The sequence below is a fragment of the Vombatus ursinus genome, unplaced genomic scaffold (assembly GCF_900497805.2).
Source record: "Vombatus ursinus unplaced genomic scaffold, bare-nosed wombat genome assembly UNPS02014991.1, whole genome shotgun sequence".
In the NCBI taxonomy this organism is placed as follows: domain Eukaryota; kingdom Metazoa; phylum Chordata; class Mammalia; order Diprotodontia; family Vombatidae; genus Vombatus; species Vombatus ursinus.
Genome location: NW_020954769.1, coordinates 85,662 through 103,677, shown reverse-complemented (window position 1 = coordinate 103,677; position 18,016 = coordinate 85,662). Strand labels below are relative to the sequence as shown.

Genomic DNA, 18,016 nt, shown 5'->3' with positions numbered 1-18,016 from the left:
TATAATAGATAGCATCCTCTCTGGCCATGTTTATACTCCAGTCCTTTTTTTACCTGGTCTATAGGTAGGTAGCTTAAAGGGTAGGGTAGGGATCATGAGGAGCAGAGTTACAATATGCTCCAACTCCCCACCTCCATCTCTTATGGCTTCTCCTTTACAGCCCAAACAGTTCCGAAAGATGATCCAGCAAACCTTTCAGCAGTATGCCTCACTGAAGGAAGAAGAATGTGTCAGGAAATTTTTCAACACACTTGCCGGATTCGCCAACATTGACCAGGAGACCTATCGCTGTGAACTCATAGTAATGGCTTCTTCTCCAGCTTTCTTTATCCCCTCCAAGTGCTAGATTCCATGTTTCTCGGTGTCTGGGCCCAATGAGGCCAGCAGAGAGAAAAACAAACCAACCAACACCCAGCTTTGGGTGTTCTTGAGGGTCAGGGCACCCAGATGAAGTATATCTACTGAAGTAGGCTACAGTTGTTTCCTTTATAAAATGAGGTTATGTAATATTTTACCTGTCTGAATCCAAGGGACTGAACCAGATGATATTTTGAAGTCTCTTCTAATATCTATGATTCTCTTTGTTGTTTGTTGTTGTTGTTTTATTAGTGTATTTATTGTGTATTAGGTAGGTATAAAGGTGGGATGGGGAGGTTCTCCTTGAGGAGGGAGGAAAAGGACTACAGAAATCTAACAGAGCTGAAGGAAAACAAAGAGGGACATTGGAAGTCTAAGAAATCTCTGTCCCTCAGTCTCTTATACAAAGTCAAGTCACAAGCATTATCGAGCACCTACTATGTGTCATGCAGAGTGCTGGGTGAGGGGAATACAAAGACAAAAAGTTCCTAAATTTAAGGAGCTCACATTCTAAGCCAATAGAGGAATGGAATTCAACTTAATTCAAGAAGCATTTCTTTTCTTTTTTTTTAATTAATAAACTTATTTATTTATTTATTTTTAGTTTTCAACAATCACTTCCATAAGATTTTGAGTTCCAAATTTTCTCCCCATCTCTCCCCTTCCCTCACCCCAAGATAGTGTGTAAATTGATATAGGCTCAACATTTACATTCATATTAAACCTATTTTCACATTGGTCATATTGTAAAGAAGAATTAGAACCAATGGGAGAAACCACGAGAAAGAAGAAACCAAAAAAAAGAGAAATCAAATAATGTGCTTTGATCTGCATTCAGACTTCATAGTTAATAAGAAAAGCTTATTATTTTGTTTTGTTTTTGTACCCCTGGTGCATGCACAAGGATTTCCTTTGTGCATGCACCAGGGGTACAAAAACAAAACAAAATCAAAGGTTGACCCATTTTAAGCAAGTTTTCTTCTTATCTTATTGGAGGCCTGTTCTTGAGGTATGGTGAGAAGGAATTGAGTACAATAATCTATTCTCTATTCTCTACCTTCCTTCCAGCAAGGGTGGAATATTACTGTAGACCTGGTCATCGGACCCAAGGGCATCCGCCAGCTGACCAGTCAAGATGCAAAGGTAGGCCTGGGGTAATAAGGCACACGTGACGGGGAGGAGGGGAGCCCTTCAGGGTATAGCGATCAGAGCTGCCCCTATATTATTCCCTTCTCCATAAGGCATAGAAGGGGGTTGGGAATTCAATAAACATTCAATAAGTGCTACCTACTATGTGTAAGACACTGTGTTAGGCACTTGGGATACAAAAAGAGAAATAAAGGACCTCACACCATTTAAAAACAGCATGTACAGAGACAATTTAATATTAGATATTTATAAAATAGTTTCTGAAGGGAGCACAAGTGTCTAATATGATGGGCAATTTATTAATAATAGAACAGGATTCCAGAGGGCACAATGGAAGGAGGAGGGCAGAACAGAGATACAGACATGAGAAGAATAGATGAGATAGAAGGATATGAAGGAAGATATGGTAGAAAGAAATAAGGGATATAGAAGAGTCCTCAGGAGATGGCCATGAGAGAAATTTAATTCATGTCAGTTCAGCTAGTATTTATTGAGCACCTTCTACATGCCAGACACTTTGCTCAGTGCCAGGATCCAAGGAGAAAACATTGTCTGTAAGAGCATCCCAGGAAAACTCTACCCTCCTCTTCTCTGCTCAATCAGTCTCTCCACACCTTCCCATGTCCAATGTTCCAGTTAGGCCTGATCCTTGGGTTCTGAGTAGCCAACAAGATCTAGTTGTTTCCCTTTTTCTAAATGAACATAAAGAGTCACTTATTCCCTGTAGCCCACCTGCCTGGCTGAGTTCAAGCAGATAAAGTCCATCAAGTGTACGTTGGTGGAAGATGGACAAGCCCTACTCCAACTGGGCATTGAAGGCGCGCCTCAGGTGAGATCTCCCTCATCGGTCTTGGTGGCTCTACAAGAGCCATCAAATGCAATTAGGTTGGACTCTTGTGAGTCCAATTTAGTGGGGACTGAAGTTGAAAAAAGAGGAGCCTGGCTTCCGGTTATGAGGTTATGTGAAAAATCTGTGATTTCATCATTGTAGGGGAACTCCCCTAGGAAATCACTTCTAGTCTACTCTATATATTCTGTATCTGCCTATATATATACATGCTATCTCTCCTATTAGAAGGTGAGCTCTTTGAGGGCAGAGGAAGTTTATCCTTTTCTTTGGGTTCAAACCCAAGTCTTCCTGACTTTAAGTCCAGCATTCTAACCATGATGCCATGTTACTCTTCAATTTCCCACTGTCAGCTGAGACAGTATGGATAGGGCCCTGGACTTGTAGTCAGGAAAACCTGGGTTCAAATTCTGTTTGTAATGCTTACTAGCTACATGACCCTAGGCAAGTCATTAACCTCTTCAACCCTCAGTTTCCTCACCTATAAAATGAGGAATGATAATAATAATAATAATAATAATAATACCTCACAAAGTTGTTGTAAGAATCAGATGAGATAATGTATGTAAAGCTGTTCTGGGCAGGGTGCTCACTGGTCCCAAAAGCAAAGTTGGAATTTGGGAAGATTGAGACAGTGAGGCAGATGACAAAAAAAAAAAATCCAAAGTGATTTAACTAGGTAAAAGCAGCAAGGATATATATGCAGATACTTAACAAGGTTACATAATACATTGATGCTGATTTCCCCATATCCCCCAGTTCCCATGAGGATGTGTGCATGTTGGTAGCAACAGTAGCTTTCAGGAAGGAAGGGAGGACCTATCAATGGCAGGCCTTAGCACGTTTAGCCAGATAGTGAAGCAGGTAAGGTTCTCTTGCCTAATTTGGAACTTGAATAGGCCAGATGTCTCCAAAGGACCATATCCTATTTTAATGATAACTGTATCCTTGTTCTGGGTCACCCATGTTACATAATCATGACCAGGGGCTGCACATGTACACTGAATTTCTAACTGCACCATATGGCCCAGTTAGCCACTTAGGGCTTGTGGTTTGGGGAAAACGTGGCATCCACTACAAAAGCCCTTTGCAAACCTTAATACACTAAATAATAACAATAGCTAACATTTGTGTAGTACTTTAAGGTTTGCAAAGGACTTAACCTGTTTTCTCATTTAATCTCCATTTTTTCCTCACTTGACCTTTCAAAGTAAGTGCTATTATCATCATCCCCAATTTATAGATGAGAAAACTGAGGATTGGAGAGATAAGTGACTTGCCAAGGGTCACATAGGTAGTAAGTGTTTGAGGCAGGATTTGAACTCAGGTCTTCTTGAGTGTAAGCCTGGAACTCTATTCATGATTCCACCTAGCAATTTGAATTAAATTCGAGCTGTTGTAATTACTGATTGAGAAAAGAACATCCAATTCTTCGACAGTGTTTCAGGTTGTGAAGGAGTCAGGGGAGCAGTGTCTTAGGAGGTGGGTACTTATGTGGAAAATATCAGTGCTTGATTTTTAGTACTGGTGAAGGCAAATAGGATTTAAGGCTAGCAACAGCTAGGTGGTGACGTAGATAGAACACTGGACTTGGAGTAAAGAAGACCTGAGTTCAAATGTGACCTCAGATGTTTAATAGCTGCATGAGGCTGGACAAATCACTTAACTTCTGTCTGCCTCAGTTTCTCCATCTGTAAAATGGGAATCGTAATAATATAATAATAGAAACTACCTCCCAGGGTTGTTGTGAGGATCAAATGAGATACTATTTGTAAAATGCTTTGCAAACCTTAAAAGAGCTATTTAAACGCTAGCTACCATTATTATTAGGGAGCTGGTCAAAGAGATTGATCTCAAGATGCAGAAGGTAGATCTCAAGAAGTTATGAGAGGGGCAGCTAGGTGGCGCAGTGGATAGAGCACTGGTCCTAGAGTCAGGATGCAGCTTCAGATACTTATTAGCAGTGTGACCCTGGGCAAGTCACTTAACCCCAATTGCCTCCAAAAAGAAGAAGAAGTTCTGAGAAACAGAGCTGGAGGAACAGAGCAGAAGCCTAGGCAGTATATCTGGAGACCATGGGCTGCCCCCAGCTCTTGCATGGGAAGATTCGGCTGACTGGCCCCACCATGTCTACCCTGGGGACATTTTCACCACGGTTCCCATGGATCTCAGTCCTCACGGGTTTTTCCTCTGCAGTCCTTGTCCATCAAAACCTCCTCCCTGGCTGAGGCTGAGAATATGGCTGATCTGATTGATGGTTATTGCCGGATACAGGGTGAACATAAGGGTTCTCTCATCGTTTGCCCCAAGAAAGGTGGGCATGTTCTAACAGGTAATTGGGGGATGGGAGTGGGGCTGAGGAATCCCCGAGGTCAGGCCTGCAGGAAGCTAATTGGGCAATGGGAAGAGAAGCCTTGGGATTGTCTTTAGGGTGGGCCCTGTCTTCTCTCCTGATGCATAGGCTCAGATCTGTTGAGCTGGATGGGAGCTCAGGGGCCATAGTCCAACCTCCTCATCATCTTGGTTCCTTCCTCCCTGTCCCCCATGCTGAAATGCTCATCCTCCTCACTTACACTACTCCCTTCAAGGGTCTGCTCAGATGCCATTTCTTACAAGAGGTCATTTCTGAAACCCCAGGCTGCTAGTCCCAACTCTCCCAAAATTGCTTTGTATTTATTCTGTTAATATTTTAGACATAAGTGTTGTTTCCCCCCAATAGAATGTAAGTTCCTTTGGGGCAGGACTTGTTTTATAACCCTATCGTCTAGCATGGTGCCAGGCATATATAATAAATGCTTATTAAACTGCATTGAATGAAAGACCTGAATGAAGAAAAGTGGAAAGAGAGCTGGGTTTGGAGTCAGAGGACCTGGGTTTGAATCCCGGTTCTTTTACTTAGTACCTGTATGACCCTGGGAAACTCACTTGGCCTCTCAGTCTCAGTTCTTTAACCACTAGTGGAGTAGATTGGCCACTGTGATCCCTCCCAGTTCTAACTCTGATCCCAATAATGATTAGCTCACCTTCTCCAACCCCAACATCCAATCTCTACTCCAAAATCAGGAAACTCCATGAGAGTCAGGTTACGAATCATTCTAACTAACAGAAGAAAGTTCTAGGAGTGGTGGAGGATGGCAAGTGACCACCTAGAACCCAGACTCCTTCTCTCTCCCCAATATCACTTCTTTGTATCTCTTTCAGATGGTGAGAAGCGGAACAGCCTGCCTCAGATCCCTACCCTGTGAGTAGAGTGGGACAGCTGGGAGTGGGACTTGGAATGGGTCCGGTGTGAAAGAAGGAAGGACAAATAGAAACTTCGACTTTTATAGATTAGCTGGCCTAGATCCTACCTCATCAGCTCCTTACTGGGATGTTCCTGTGTCTTAATTGTAGACTGGCTCCTTTTAGTGGGGTGGTTCATCTCATCTTACATCCCCATACTTGGCAGTGGTAATTGAAATCATTGCTGGGGATGGAGGGAATGGGGAAGTGGTGGCCGTTTTCCATACTAGAAATAGCGATCTCCTAGTATTGAAGGAGGGTAGACATGGGTCAGACCATCTGGAGAGGAGACTAGACTACAGAGTATGGGGTTGGGATGCACTGGTGGGGTCCAATCCGAAGGTCTAAGCCCAGACTCACTTCTAATTTTGGTCCTCTCAATGCTTCCTCTTGTACAGGCACTTTGGAGAGAGGAGATCCCAGTTCTCAGAAAGCTGCAGCATTGGTAAGCTCTGTATTTCAATCAGTCTATCTCTTCCCTCCCTGCTCTGCCTCTTTCAAAACCCTTCCAAAGACTCCCTCAGAATAGAAAGAAAGGCAGCCTCAACTTCTTGCTGGCTCTGCCCTCAGCAACCATGATTCCAGTTAAAGGCCTAATCCGAGGGGTTGCCTTCATTCTCTCACTGGGCTTTCAGTGCCTACCAGAGGCTAATGAAGAGGGAGAAGGCAGGGGGGTCCTTCCACCTTCTGGCCCCATTCTAGGGACCAGTTCTGATGATAGTAGGCAGGGAATGCTGGAAAGATTCAACCCCAGGTGGACAAAAGGCCCAGGGAGCAACGTTGTCCCTGTTTTTCCACCCACACCCACCAGTTCCATTCTCCCCTCAAAACCTCCTGCCCCCTCGGTTATCAGATAATGGAGAGAATTACCATGCAGTAGGGTGCCTGATCTTCCAAAAATATAGGGACATGGCTCGTGCCAGCTCCATCATCCCTGAGCAGTGGGGAACAGAGCCACCCACTGGATTCCTAGGTTCATGTTTTTGGGGGATGTCTCAACAGTGGGATGGACCCTCTCTTTGTCATTCCAGAGTCAGACATTTATGCAGAAATTCCTGATGAAACCCTGCGGAGGTCTGGAGGTAGGTACTGGGCAAAATTGCAAGTTTTCCTCTGCCCCCCAATAGAAATCCTCAGTGCATAGCACAGCAATTTGTGCATAGTAGGTGCCTGATAAATATTTGCTGAGTGAACGATGAAAGCCATAGTCAGTGTCCAGACCTTGAGTGAACAGATAAGGTGGTTGGAATGTCATGAAGAGAATTTTCCTTCCTTCTTTCCCATATTTGTCACCAACAGTCCTATGCATAGACAGGGATATACCTGAGTCATTATTAATTTGAATGATCTTAATGTTAGTATTCATTCATTCAACATGTATTGAACCTGACACTCTCCTGGGTTCTACTAAGGTGATATCACAGAAGTAGACAACATGTCCCAAGTCTTCCAAGAGGGAAAACTCTTTTCTGGGTCTGAGAAAACAGGGAAGCCCAGATATATAGAAACTCAGAGCTGAAAGAGACTTGAGGGAGATAGAATGGAACAATGGAAAGACACTGACTTTGAGAACAAAGAATGTGGGTTTAAATCCCACCTATGATATCAGCTGTGTGCCTTGGGCAAGTCACAACTTCCCTGAGCCTCAGTTTCCTCTTTTCTAAGCTAAGGAGGTTGGACTAAACTGTCTCCGAACTCCCTTCCATCTCTCGATCTCTGAGCCTATCACAAACTATCAAGTTCAATTCCTGGAAACTAAAGACCAGAGAGATTAAACTACTTGTCCAAGGGCATATAATCACTCAGTGACTATCCTAGGTGCCCTGAAGTGACCAGAATTCATTGCAGTTTCCATATTACTACTCTGCCCCTCCCATGCTTAGACTACTGGATCCTGATCAGGGGCACTGTGGCTAGGTGACTGAGGAAGCCTGGAGCCTTCAGGTAACTGGCAGTGTGCATAATGGTCAGGGAGCTAGATTTGGAGTTCAGAGGACCTGTGTTCAAATCCCACCTCAGATACTTACTAGCTGTGTGTCTCTGGGCAAATCACTTAGCTTCTCTGGGACTCAGATCCCTCATCTGTGAGATGCAAGTGCTAACCTTAATGGTCCCTGCAAGTCTGCATTTCTATCTATTTCTAGTACCTTATTTTCTCCTGTGAGTAGTCAGGTTCCTGGGAAGAACCACTGTCATACGTTTACCCCTCTTTGGGGCTCATGGTTTTCTTACTGTCCTCAGGTTTGCAATATGGTGTTGCCCGGGAAGATGTGGTTCTGGGCCGCATCCTGGGGGAAGGCTTCTTTGGAGAAGTGTATGAAGGTGTCTACCAGAACCATGTAAGTACTAGCCGGTCTAACCCTTTCCTCTCTCGTTTACTTAACCATGTGGTCTGGGGCACAAGCTATTAACATGTAAGGGGGATAGTCGATAAGTCATGAAGGGCTTGGACGTGTGCCCATTTGGTAGCAGAAATGGTCATGAAATGTTTGAGGTAGTGGGGGTGATTGGGAAAGACAGTAACTTACCATAGTAGTACAAGAATAGAACAGAGGTACAGTTTGAAGGAAGAGGGAGATAGGAAATGCTAAGTGGAAGAAACAGATGTAGTAAGCATTTATTAAGCTCTTACTACATACCAGGCACTGTGCTAGACACTGGGGATAGAAAAACAAAAGTAGATAGTCCCTTCTCTCAAGGAGCTTATATTCTGTTAGGGTGAGATGGTAGTAGTCATCTGATCCAACATCCTAATTTTATAGATGAGGAAACTGAGGCTGAACTAGGTATACTAACTTGCCCAAGGTCATATAGGTAGTAAATGGCAGAGTTGGGATTTGAACTTATGCCTTTTGAACCAGAGACAGGGTTGTTTCCACTATAACGTAATGCCTCTCAAGAGGCAAGGTACTGGGGCAGCCCACAGAGTCCCTAACACTGGGGCTGGGACTGACATGTCTAAAGCAGATTGAGAAAGGGCAAGGATAAGATTAGGCCAGGGATATAGCCAGGCAGCCTCAGCCCAATGGTTTTCAGGCAATGGCAGGAGGGGAGAGTCCATGACAGTCTTAAATTTCTATATTATACCTCTGCTCCATCCTTCTGGGCAACTTGGGGCTATTCTGGGGTCAAGGAAGTTCTAGGTCTGGGCCACTTGGGTGTTTTAAGAGAAGAGGGGGTAAGTTCCATTTGGCCTGGTTTGATTAGTTTCCCATCTTTTAGGCCACAGACAGAGAAACACAAGTCAGCCAGGAACCTGGGAGTTTCTATAGAAGATCCCAGAGTGGGAGGGGAGGTTTCCAGAAGTGAGGTGGGTACTAGTCAGGAAAAGGGAGCATAGCTAGGACATAGTTAATTGAACTGAGAAAGACTGGAATTGAAAAACTAGAGCTTTTTCTGGACTCTACCCAGGCACAGCCTTGATGGGAAGAGCCTGGTGAGGCATAGGGGTCATGCCAGGGGAAGTGGGTAGGCAGAGACATTTTATCTAGGCTACCAATCTGGACCGAGGGGTCCTGAGCATATATCTGTTGCAGAAAGGAGAGCGGATCAATGTGGCTGTGAAGACCTGTAAGAAGGACTGCACTTTTGAAAATAAAGAGAAGTTCATGAGTGAAGCAGGTAAGTCAGCTGCTTGACGGATCATAGGATCATGGCGCTGGACTTGTCACTGAAGTAGTAAGCCACAGAGGTGGAACATAGACTGAGGCCCTCTGACTCTGGAGCTCTCTCCACTAAACCACTCTGTCTCCCATGTTGTTGATGATCTTGGCTGAGGGAGTCAAGCAGATGTTGGCAGAAGGAGGAAAATTCTATCAGGCCCAGAGCCTCCAAGTTGAAATGCAGTCTCAGAGATGGGAAGGCCAAGAGGAGAAGGAAGAGGAAGCAGTGGGGGCAGAAAGACAGGGAGGGGATTGCTGATGAGGCCCAAACAGGACATCTTGGGAAATAAAGGGGGACTAGTCCCCTCCACCTGAGCCTCCCCCACAATCATCTCTACTATTCCCCCAATTTGAGGCAATTTGTAGTCTTTCAAATGGATTTTTTTCAACTTGTATAAAATATATCTTTTATTTTAATATTACCTTCAGTTCCTAATATATCCCTCCTTTCTCTTCTACTGAGAGATCCATCCCTTGTGAAAAGAAATAAAAAAGAAAGGGGCAGGGGGAAGAGTAGTATAGCAAAACTAACCAATGCATCAACTTATGATTCTGGCAATATATATTCTGTTCTATACCCATAGCCCCCTACTTCTGTAGAGCAGGGAAGGAGATACATTTTTTAGCTATTAAATTTGGCTATTATAATTAGTATTCAGTTTCATTTTTTTCTTCCTGTGTATGCCCTCAACTTGCTGTGACCCTGTTCTCTCCTGGCCCCATCCTAGTATTAATGAAGAAATTGGATCATCCTCATATTGTGAAGCTGATTGGTATCATTGAAGAGGAGCCCACATGGATTATCATGGAGCTGTACCCATGTGGAGAGGTGAGCACAGAGAGGGAGGGAGGAAAGAAGCTTCTGGAAGGGCAAATCAGCCACCCGGGGATCTGGTTTTACAATTGACCCAGGACAAATCTGGGCTCCTGGGAGTGAGGCATTTTACGGTTAGAATGGGCTCTGAATCTCGATATTGTGCCTTCTTTCTTCAGTAGGAGCAACCAGGTGACTAGATTCCCAGGTGTTATCAGAAAAAATATCCTTAGGTAATCATGCATGGTCTCATCACCTGCCACTTGGACTATTGTGGTAACCTCCCAATTGCTGTCATTGCCTTTAGCCTCTTGCCTTTCTAATGTGCCTTCCAGATAGCCACTAAGCTGATATTCCTACACCATAGGTTTGTCTATATGACTCCCCTGCTCAAGAACCTTCAGTGGCTCCTGATTGCCTCTAGGATAAAATACAAACCCATCTAGTTGGCATTTGAAGCCCTTCACAATCTAGCTTTAGCCTGTCTTTCCAGGCTAATTACATATCACTCCCATTCACATATTCTACTTGCCATGTTCCCTGACTGTACATGACATTCCATATCCAACCTCTCTGGGCCCCACCTGGAATGTCCTGCCTCCTTACCTCTTCCACTTGGAACCTCTTGCTACTTTTAAGTTTCTGCAGAAGGAAGCATAGCTTACTGAGAGGCAATGTAGTGTTGTAGATAGGCCAGGAGACTTTGAATCAGGGAAGACTATCTCAGATACCTACTAGCTATGTGGCCCTGGGCAAGTCACTTAACCCCTGTGTGCCTCAGTTTCCTCACTTGAAAAATGAGATGGTTGGATTTCATGACCTCTGAGGTTGCTTCTAACTCCCAAGTCTATGATCCTTTGATTACATGTCAGTTACATCCTACAAGAAGCATTTCCTGATCCCCTTAGTTGACATTCTTTCCCCCCATACCTGTAATCACTTTGTATTTATTTGGTCTATAATTCATATTTACTTTGTTGTATATATGTTTTCCCTCCAGCAGAATATAAGCTTCTTGAGGGCAGGGGCTGTTTCATTTTTACCTTTGTATCTCCAAAAGAGAAGGTGCTTAACAAATGCTTGTTGGATTGAATCAGATGGAGCCTTTGGCCTTAGCCGCAGCCTGGAACCTAACGGCCAATGCTCACACTTTTTGTAGAAGTCTCAGCCCATTTTTCTGATGGTCTGTTTTCTCCTTCTCCTGCAGCTTGGACACTACCTGGAGCACAATAAGAATTCGCTAAAGGTGCTCACCCTCATCTTGTATTCGCTGCAGATATGCAAGGCCATGGCTTACCTGGAGAGCATCAGCTGTGTCCACAGGTAGGTGGGGGCAAGGGAATGACAACAGGGAGGATGGTAGAGTCCAGGGGTCCACAGGATCATAGGCCCACACCCGGAAGGGACCTCCCCTTATTTTAAAGATGAAACATCTGAGGCCTGGAAAGTGAAGTGATTCACCCAGTGTCACCCAATAGTGAGCCTTGGAGTTTGACCTTGAATCAAGGTCCTTTGACTCTTAGAATTTGGGATCCTCCCACTCCCCCACTTTGATTTAAGGCTCAGAGGGTCAGGGGGAAAGTCTGCCATAGCCTACTCTCCAGGATGTTTGAGTGGAGCAGGGTTATGATGAGGACAATCACTTAATTTGGGGAGAATTTTTTCTTTTTTAAAGATACTTTTTTTAAAAAAATTGATGTTTCTGTTTTCTACATTACCATAGTATCCCGTATATTCTTCCCCCTACCTATCCCTAGTGGCTTTCTCACATGACAAGAGAGGGAAAAAAGTCAGTATAACTGACTGATACATTGAGAAAATCTGAACATATGCAATGTGTAACACCTTCACAAAGGGGTAGGTTAGAGGTATCTTCTCATATCTCTCCATATGAATCCCACTTAATATTTATAATTTTGTTATGTTTACTTTTGATTTGAGATGATTTTTTAAAAAAAAAACTTTATTGATATATTTTGTTTTGACATCACCTAAATATTCCCCTGTATCCTTCCCTTTCCCTATCTCAGAGGACCATCCTTTTAAAAGAGATTTTTAAAATTATCTTTTTTTGTTTGTTTGTTTGGGTTTTTTTTTGTTTTTTTTTTGGCTAGGCAATAGGGTTAAGTGACTTGCTCAGGGTCACACAGCTAGTAAGTGTTACGTGTCTGAGGCCGGATTTGAACTCTGGTCCTCCTGAATCCAGGGCCACTGCTCTATCCACTTCGCCACCTAGCTGCCCCATTAGAATGTATTCTTTTATTTTTTCCCAAATTGGGGTTAAGTGACTTGCCCAAAGTCACACAGCTAGTCCGTGACAAGTGTTTGGTCTGAGGCCGGATTTGAACTCAGGTCCTCCTGACTTCAGGGCTGGTGCTCTATCTACTGCACCACCTAGCTGCTAAATTATCTTTTTTAAAAATTATTTTCAGTTCAAAATTTGCTCCTTTCCTCCAGCCTTCCCCCACCAATTGAAAAAGCAAGCAATACAATGACCATTATGCATTTGAAGTCATGCCAAACATATTTCCATATTAGCTGTGTTGTCCAAAAAAAGCAAGAAAAATTTTAAAAAACGAAAAAAAAATATGCTTCATTCTGTACTCAGAGTTCATCAGTTCTTTTTTTAAACAATAAATTTTTATTGATATCTTTTGCTTCTTATATCACCCAGAATTCCTCCCCTTGCTCCCAGAGTACCATTTCATATTATAAATATTTTTAAAGAAAACAAAAGAAAAACAGTAATGAGAAAAAAATTGTCAAAATCAGTTAATGTATAGAAAAAATCTACAAACATATGCAATGCTCCACACCCATGGACTTCTGCAAAAGAGTGGAATAGAGTCAGTAGGAGAAATGTCTTCTCATTCTCTTCTTTGGGGCCATATTTTGGCCTCATTGTAATTTTGCAACTTTCATTTTTTTTTTGTGGTTGGTCTTCTTTCCATTTACATCATTTCAGTCATCATGTGTATATATATATATATATATATATTTGGTTCTGCTTACTTCACTCTGTACCAATTCATGTACATCTTTCTATGCTTCTCTTTATTCATTAAATTTATTGTTTCTTACAGCACAGTAATATTCTGTTATAGTCATATATCACAATTTGTTTAGCTATTCCCCAGTTAATGAGCTTCTACTTTGTTTATGATTCTTTGCTATCACAAAGAGTGCTGCTACAAGTATTTTGATGGATGTGGAACTTTACTCTTTTTCAGTGACCTCTTTGGAATATATGACTCAAAGTGTCCTCTAGGTCAAAGTTATAGACATTTTACTCACTTTATTTGCATAATTTCAAATTGCTTCCCAGAATAGTTGTACTGATTCACAGCTCCACCACCAACAATGCATTGGTGCATCTGTCTTTCCACAACCCTTCCAACATTGACTATTCCTATCTTTTGCCATCTGAAACAATTTGCTGAATGTGAGGTGAACCTTCAGGGTTGTTTTGATGTGCAGTTCTCTTATTATTAGGGATCTGGAGCATTCTTTCATAAGGTTATTAACAGTTTGCAGAATTGTTTGTTCAGATACTTCGATCATTTCTCCATCAGGAAATGGCTTTTGGCCATATGTTTCTGTTAGTTCTCTTTCTATCTTAGTTGGTATCTATGAAATCTGATAAAACGCTTTCCCCCCAGTTAACCATTTCTCTTCTAATCCTAAATGCCTTAATTTTGATTGTGCAAAAGCTTTTCAACTTCATGTCATAAGAATGATCACTTTAATCTTTTGTAATTGTCTTTATCTCTTGTTTGGTTAAGATAGTCTCTTAACCTTGGCCAGATCTGCTTTCTTGGCTATCAGTTCTCATAACTCATTCTGGAAGACCTGAAATTACTAGGTCGAGGGTGAGGGGGAAGGGCCTTTTAACTCCTAGCTTAGAGTACCCATGTCCTCCACTGAATCAAACCCAATCACGTCAATAGATGACATTTACTCTGGCCTGCTGAAGTCTTCCTCGGATGCCTCATCATGCCAGGAAGGTGACCCTGGGCTCCTGAAGATTGTGTCAGTGGAGAATGGGCACTGCCAGGTCAGGTCAAGTAGAAGCTTCCACTGGGGGGCGGGACAATGATGGACTGACGATATGTCCGTCATTCAAGGACCAGCTAGCTAAATTGGGTGAGGCTCATCATTAGGAGTTGGGACACCAGATAAAGAATTTTTTTCTTTGGCCACCTCAATTCATGGTGATCATCTACTAAAGTTGTGATCTACACCAGTGAAGGAAGTTTTCACACCTGTGAAACCGCAGATCTTTGAAATATTGAAGTAAGTGATTTGCCCTACTTACTATCTGCATCCTGATCTTCCCACCTCCTCCCACTTGGAGTTCCACACAGAAACCATCTTTTCTCTCTCCAACTTATATTGATCTACCAGGTTGGCATGGAGCTATTTCATTCTCCACCTTACTGCATACCCTAGCTCCAAGAAGTGTAATCAAACCATGAAAGACTAGATCCTCCAAAAATAAAATCAATCAATGAATCAATAGACATTCATTAAATACTTACAACAGTTAGGTTTTGATTAGTGTGAATAATATGAATCCTATGAAGTAGTTGCGTATATTTGAATTTGAATTAACATGGCATATTTCAATTGAGCTGAGACTAATAACCATATTTCAGATAATTTAACTTCAAATAGTACAAATTTGAATGCATGTGACCATTTCATGAGATTCACTATTCACATTAATTGGGACCTGTATGTGCCAGTATTGAGGAGACAAATTAAAAAACAAAAACGACCCCTGTATTCAGGGAGCTTACATTCTGAGATTACATTCTTTTTTTCTTTTTTTTTTCTTTTGGTGAGGCAATGGTGGTTAAGTGACTTGCCCAGGGTCACACAGCTAATGTCAAGTGTCTGAGGCCAGATTTGAATTCAGGTCCTCTTGACTCCAGGGCCTATGCTCTATCCACTGCACCGCCTAGTAGCTTCCCCCGATTACATTCCTTTTATACCATCTATATTTTATATGTGTGGCAAGTACTTTCTGGGCCTATTGTCTCAGAGAATGGCCAACTACACCTCATCTTCAGGGTTCTAGTGGTACCCCTAGAAGTTGGGAATACCTGTTCTTTAATACTATCAGCTCAAGCTCCCCATTCATTGTATCCCTCCCCCCCCTTAGGTACCCAAATTCAATTTAACCACTTAACATCAATTGACATTTAGAAGAGGATGTTTACTTTGAAGATATTGTAATAGCAAAAATCAAATATTTCTTCCCAACACCTCATGACATACTCTCTACTATAACACCTCTATCTCTGGGGAGAGTGAGCTCAAACTTAGCAAAATTTCCACACAACACTGGCCCCACCAAGGTTATGTTCAAATGTGGATGAGTCCTTGTTTCAGCTATCACTGGGCTGGACCCCAAAGGTCCTTGCTCCTTAGGGTACCAGTGCTGGGCTGACTGCAAAATCTGAATGAATTCTGACTCCCAGATCCTCATATTCCCAGACTTCTGGTTTCCCAGACTTAGGTCAGGACTCATTTTCCTGACCTTTGGAAAATAATAAGGTCGCACCTAAAATGAAACAGCAGATACTAAGGGCGGCAAGGAACTTAGCCTTATATTCATAGACCACATGTTGGCCTCTGGGGGAAAGGACCTGTTGACTTTCCCTTTATAGCATTGTCTCTCATCGAATAAGGAGTCAAACCAAGAGGACTGATCCACCAATGGCTGAATCCAGAATGGTTGAAGCTCTAATTAGTGCTTTTTGAGGGCTCCCCCAGTTCTAACCACGCAAACAGTCAAAGGGGCTTCTCCTAACCTTATGGTTAGACGACCAGAACAAATTACAGAATGCTTACTAAAGCTCCGATGTTTCTCCACGGCATTTCTTTTACACATCATTCCAGTTCTCTTAAAAGCAGGCTCCCCAGCCTCTGCCATATGAAAAGATACTGTCAAAGGCATTCTGAGCCAGTCCTGTTAAAGTATGTACATGATACATACAGAGTACAGAGAAGATAGCCTGGGAGAGGGAAATGTGATTTTTATTCATTGGTGATGGAGATGAGATGCTGAAGGAACATTGGAGCTCAATGCCAAAGTCTTGGGACTATATTTCCTTGAAGTGAACCAAGATCCTGCTTTGGCATACAAAGCACAAGCCAGAGGGCCTGGCCAGAATTCATTTCCATTCATCTCATCCCAGGAGTTTTTTCTCTATTATGAATAGAGTGTTGAACTTGGAGTCAGGGAGACCTGAGTATAAATCCCTCCTCAGACAATTACTAAATATGTGACCCTGGGAAAGTCACTTTAACCCCTTTCAGTTTCCTTTTCTTCATCTGTAAAAGGAGGGTAATAATAGTGCCTGAGTCACAAGATTGTTGTGATGTTCGAATGAAATAATACATGTAAAACACCTTGCAGACCTTAAAACACTGTCAGTGTTGACTATTAACATCCTTCTTCTTTTCATCATTATCATCATCAACATTATCATTCTTTCTACAGGGACATTGCAGTCAGGAACATTTTGGTGGCTTCTCCTGAATGTGTGAAACTTGGGGATTTTGGTCTTTCTCGGTACATTGAAGATGAAGAGTATTACAAAGGTAAGAAGTAGCTGTTCCTAATCTCTACTTTGCTATCAAAGAATTGTTGATGAAACCCAAAATCAGAACCAGGAAGATCTGTGTTGGGTAGATGGATGGGTAGGGAGGGAGTTCAGGGTGAAGGTCTTTGGAGATGAGTATTATCATCCCTGATCTTTCCAGTTATGAAAATAACTCCTATTCAATATTCATTTCCCCTCAAGCATCTGTGACTCGCCTCCCAATCAAATGGATGTCCCCTGAATCCATCAACTTCCGTCGGTTCACAACAGCCAGTGACGTTTGGATGTTTGGTGAGTAGGAGCACAGGGAAATAGAGGAAAGTATTTCTTATCTCTTCTCTCCTCAATGGTGGATGGTTGGACATCCCAGATTCGTGCTGGGGATGAAGCCAGTATGTGGCTCCTCCCTGTACTGTCTGCTTAGCCCTGCCAACTAATGAATCCCAGAAGGGCTGAAGTCTGGGTGAAGTCGAGGACTGACCATGGGCAGTGCCTGGTGATACTCCTGGAAACAACTATTATGAATGGAAGGTCATTTTGAAACTAAGTTAAGGCTCAGAAATGCTCTGAGGATTCAAAGTGGGTAAGGTCGAAGAACAGTTGTGTGACTTTGGAGAAGGCAGTTGAGTATATAAGTTAAACCCTCAGAGAAGAGGCCTGAGGCCTCATGGTCATTCCTTTTGACTCTTTGTTACTAGCAACTCCATATTCAGAGATCGTTAAGAGATCATGGAGCTTGATCTTAGAGGTCATCTAATCCAAACCTCCTTATCTTACAGATGAGTAAATTGATATTTAAAGAAGTCAAGTGATTTGCCAGAGGATTGGTAAAGAACAGGAAATCAATAGTTCTAAAAAGCTTATTTATCCTTTAGGTTTTTTTTGCTTCCCCCACTCACCCTTTTCAAATAATTCATTGATGCCTTTTTCTTGCTTTGCATTGCTACCTTTCTCCAGTGACCATCTTCTCCCACCCTGGTAACAAACAAGTGTGATAAAATAGAACAAATCCACATATTGGCCATTTTAGAAAAGATGGGTGTTATTTTGTGCATATAGACCTGAAGAGAAGAGGCTTCATGTAGAAGGGGCTGGCTGAACTCCATCTTGAAGGAAGGGAGAGATTGTATGAGACAGAGAGGACATATTTAACAACATGGGGGCTGGCCAATGCAAAAGCAGAGCGATAGAGGATGGATGACAAATTGTATGGAGAACAGAGAGAAGGCCAGCTTGGCTGGATTTCAAAGTGCAGGAGGAGAAATGAGGCTGGAAAGATAGATTTGGGCCAGGT

At 42.6% G+C, this 18,016-nt stretch overlaps 1 protein-coding gene across 7 annotated transcripts in view; it reads left to right on the top strand.

The window, feature by feature from the left end:
• Positions 1-18,016, top strand: part of LOC114030733 (protein-tyrosine kinase 2-beta) — a 167,988-nt gene that overhangs the window by 129,904 nt on the left and 20,068 nt on the right. For 4 of the 7 annotated variants that reach the window (XM_027845601.1, XM_027845605.1, XM_027845602.1 and 1 more), the window contains 13 exons: positions 161-301; positions 1,426-1,500; positions 2,234-2,335; positions 4,550-4,685; positions 5,555-5,594; positions 6,034-6,080; positions 6,667-6,717; positions 7,877-7,974; positions 9,172-9,256; positions 10,026-10,126; positions 11,319-11,434; positions 16,620-16,720; positions 16,924-17,013. In XM_027845601.1, the coding sequence (XP_027701402.1) occupies positions 161-301; positions 1,426-1,500; positions 2,234-2,335; positions 4,550-4,685; positions 5,555-5,594; positions 6,034-6,080; positions 6,667-6,717; positions 7,877-7,974; positions 9,172-9,256; positions 10,026-10,126; positions 11,319-11,434; positions 16,620-16,720; positions 16,924-17,013 (1,183 nt within the window). The remainder of the gene's footprint in view (positions 1-160; positions 302-1,425; positions 1,501-2,233; positions 2,336-4,549; positions 4,686-5,554; positions 5,595-6,033; positions 6,081-6,666; positions 6,718-7,876; positions 7,975-9,171; positions 9,257-10,025; positions 10,127-11,318; positions 11,435-16,619; positions 16,721-16,923; positions 17,014-18,016) is intronic. The other 3 variants (XM_027845603.1, XM_027845604.1, XM_027845606.1) reach the window with 1 other exon arrangement.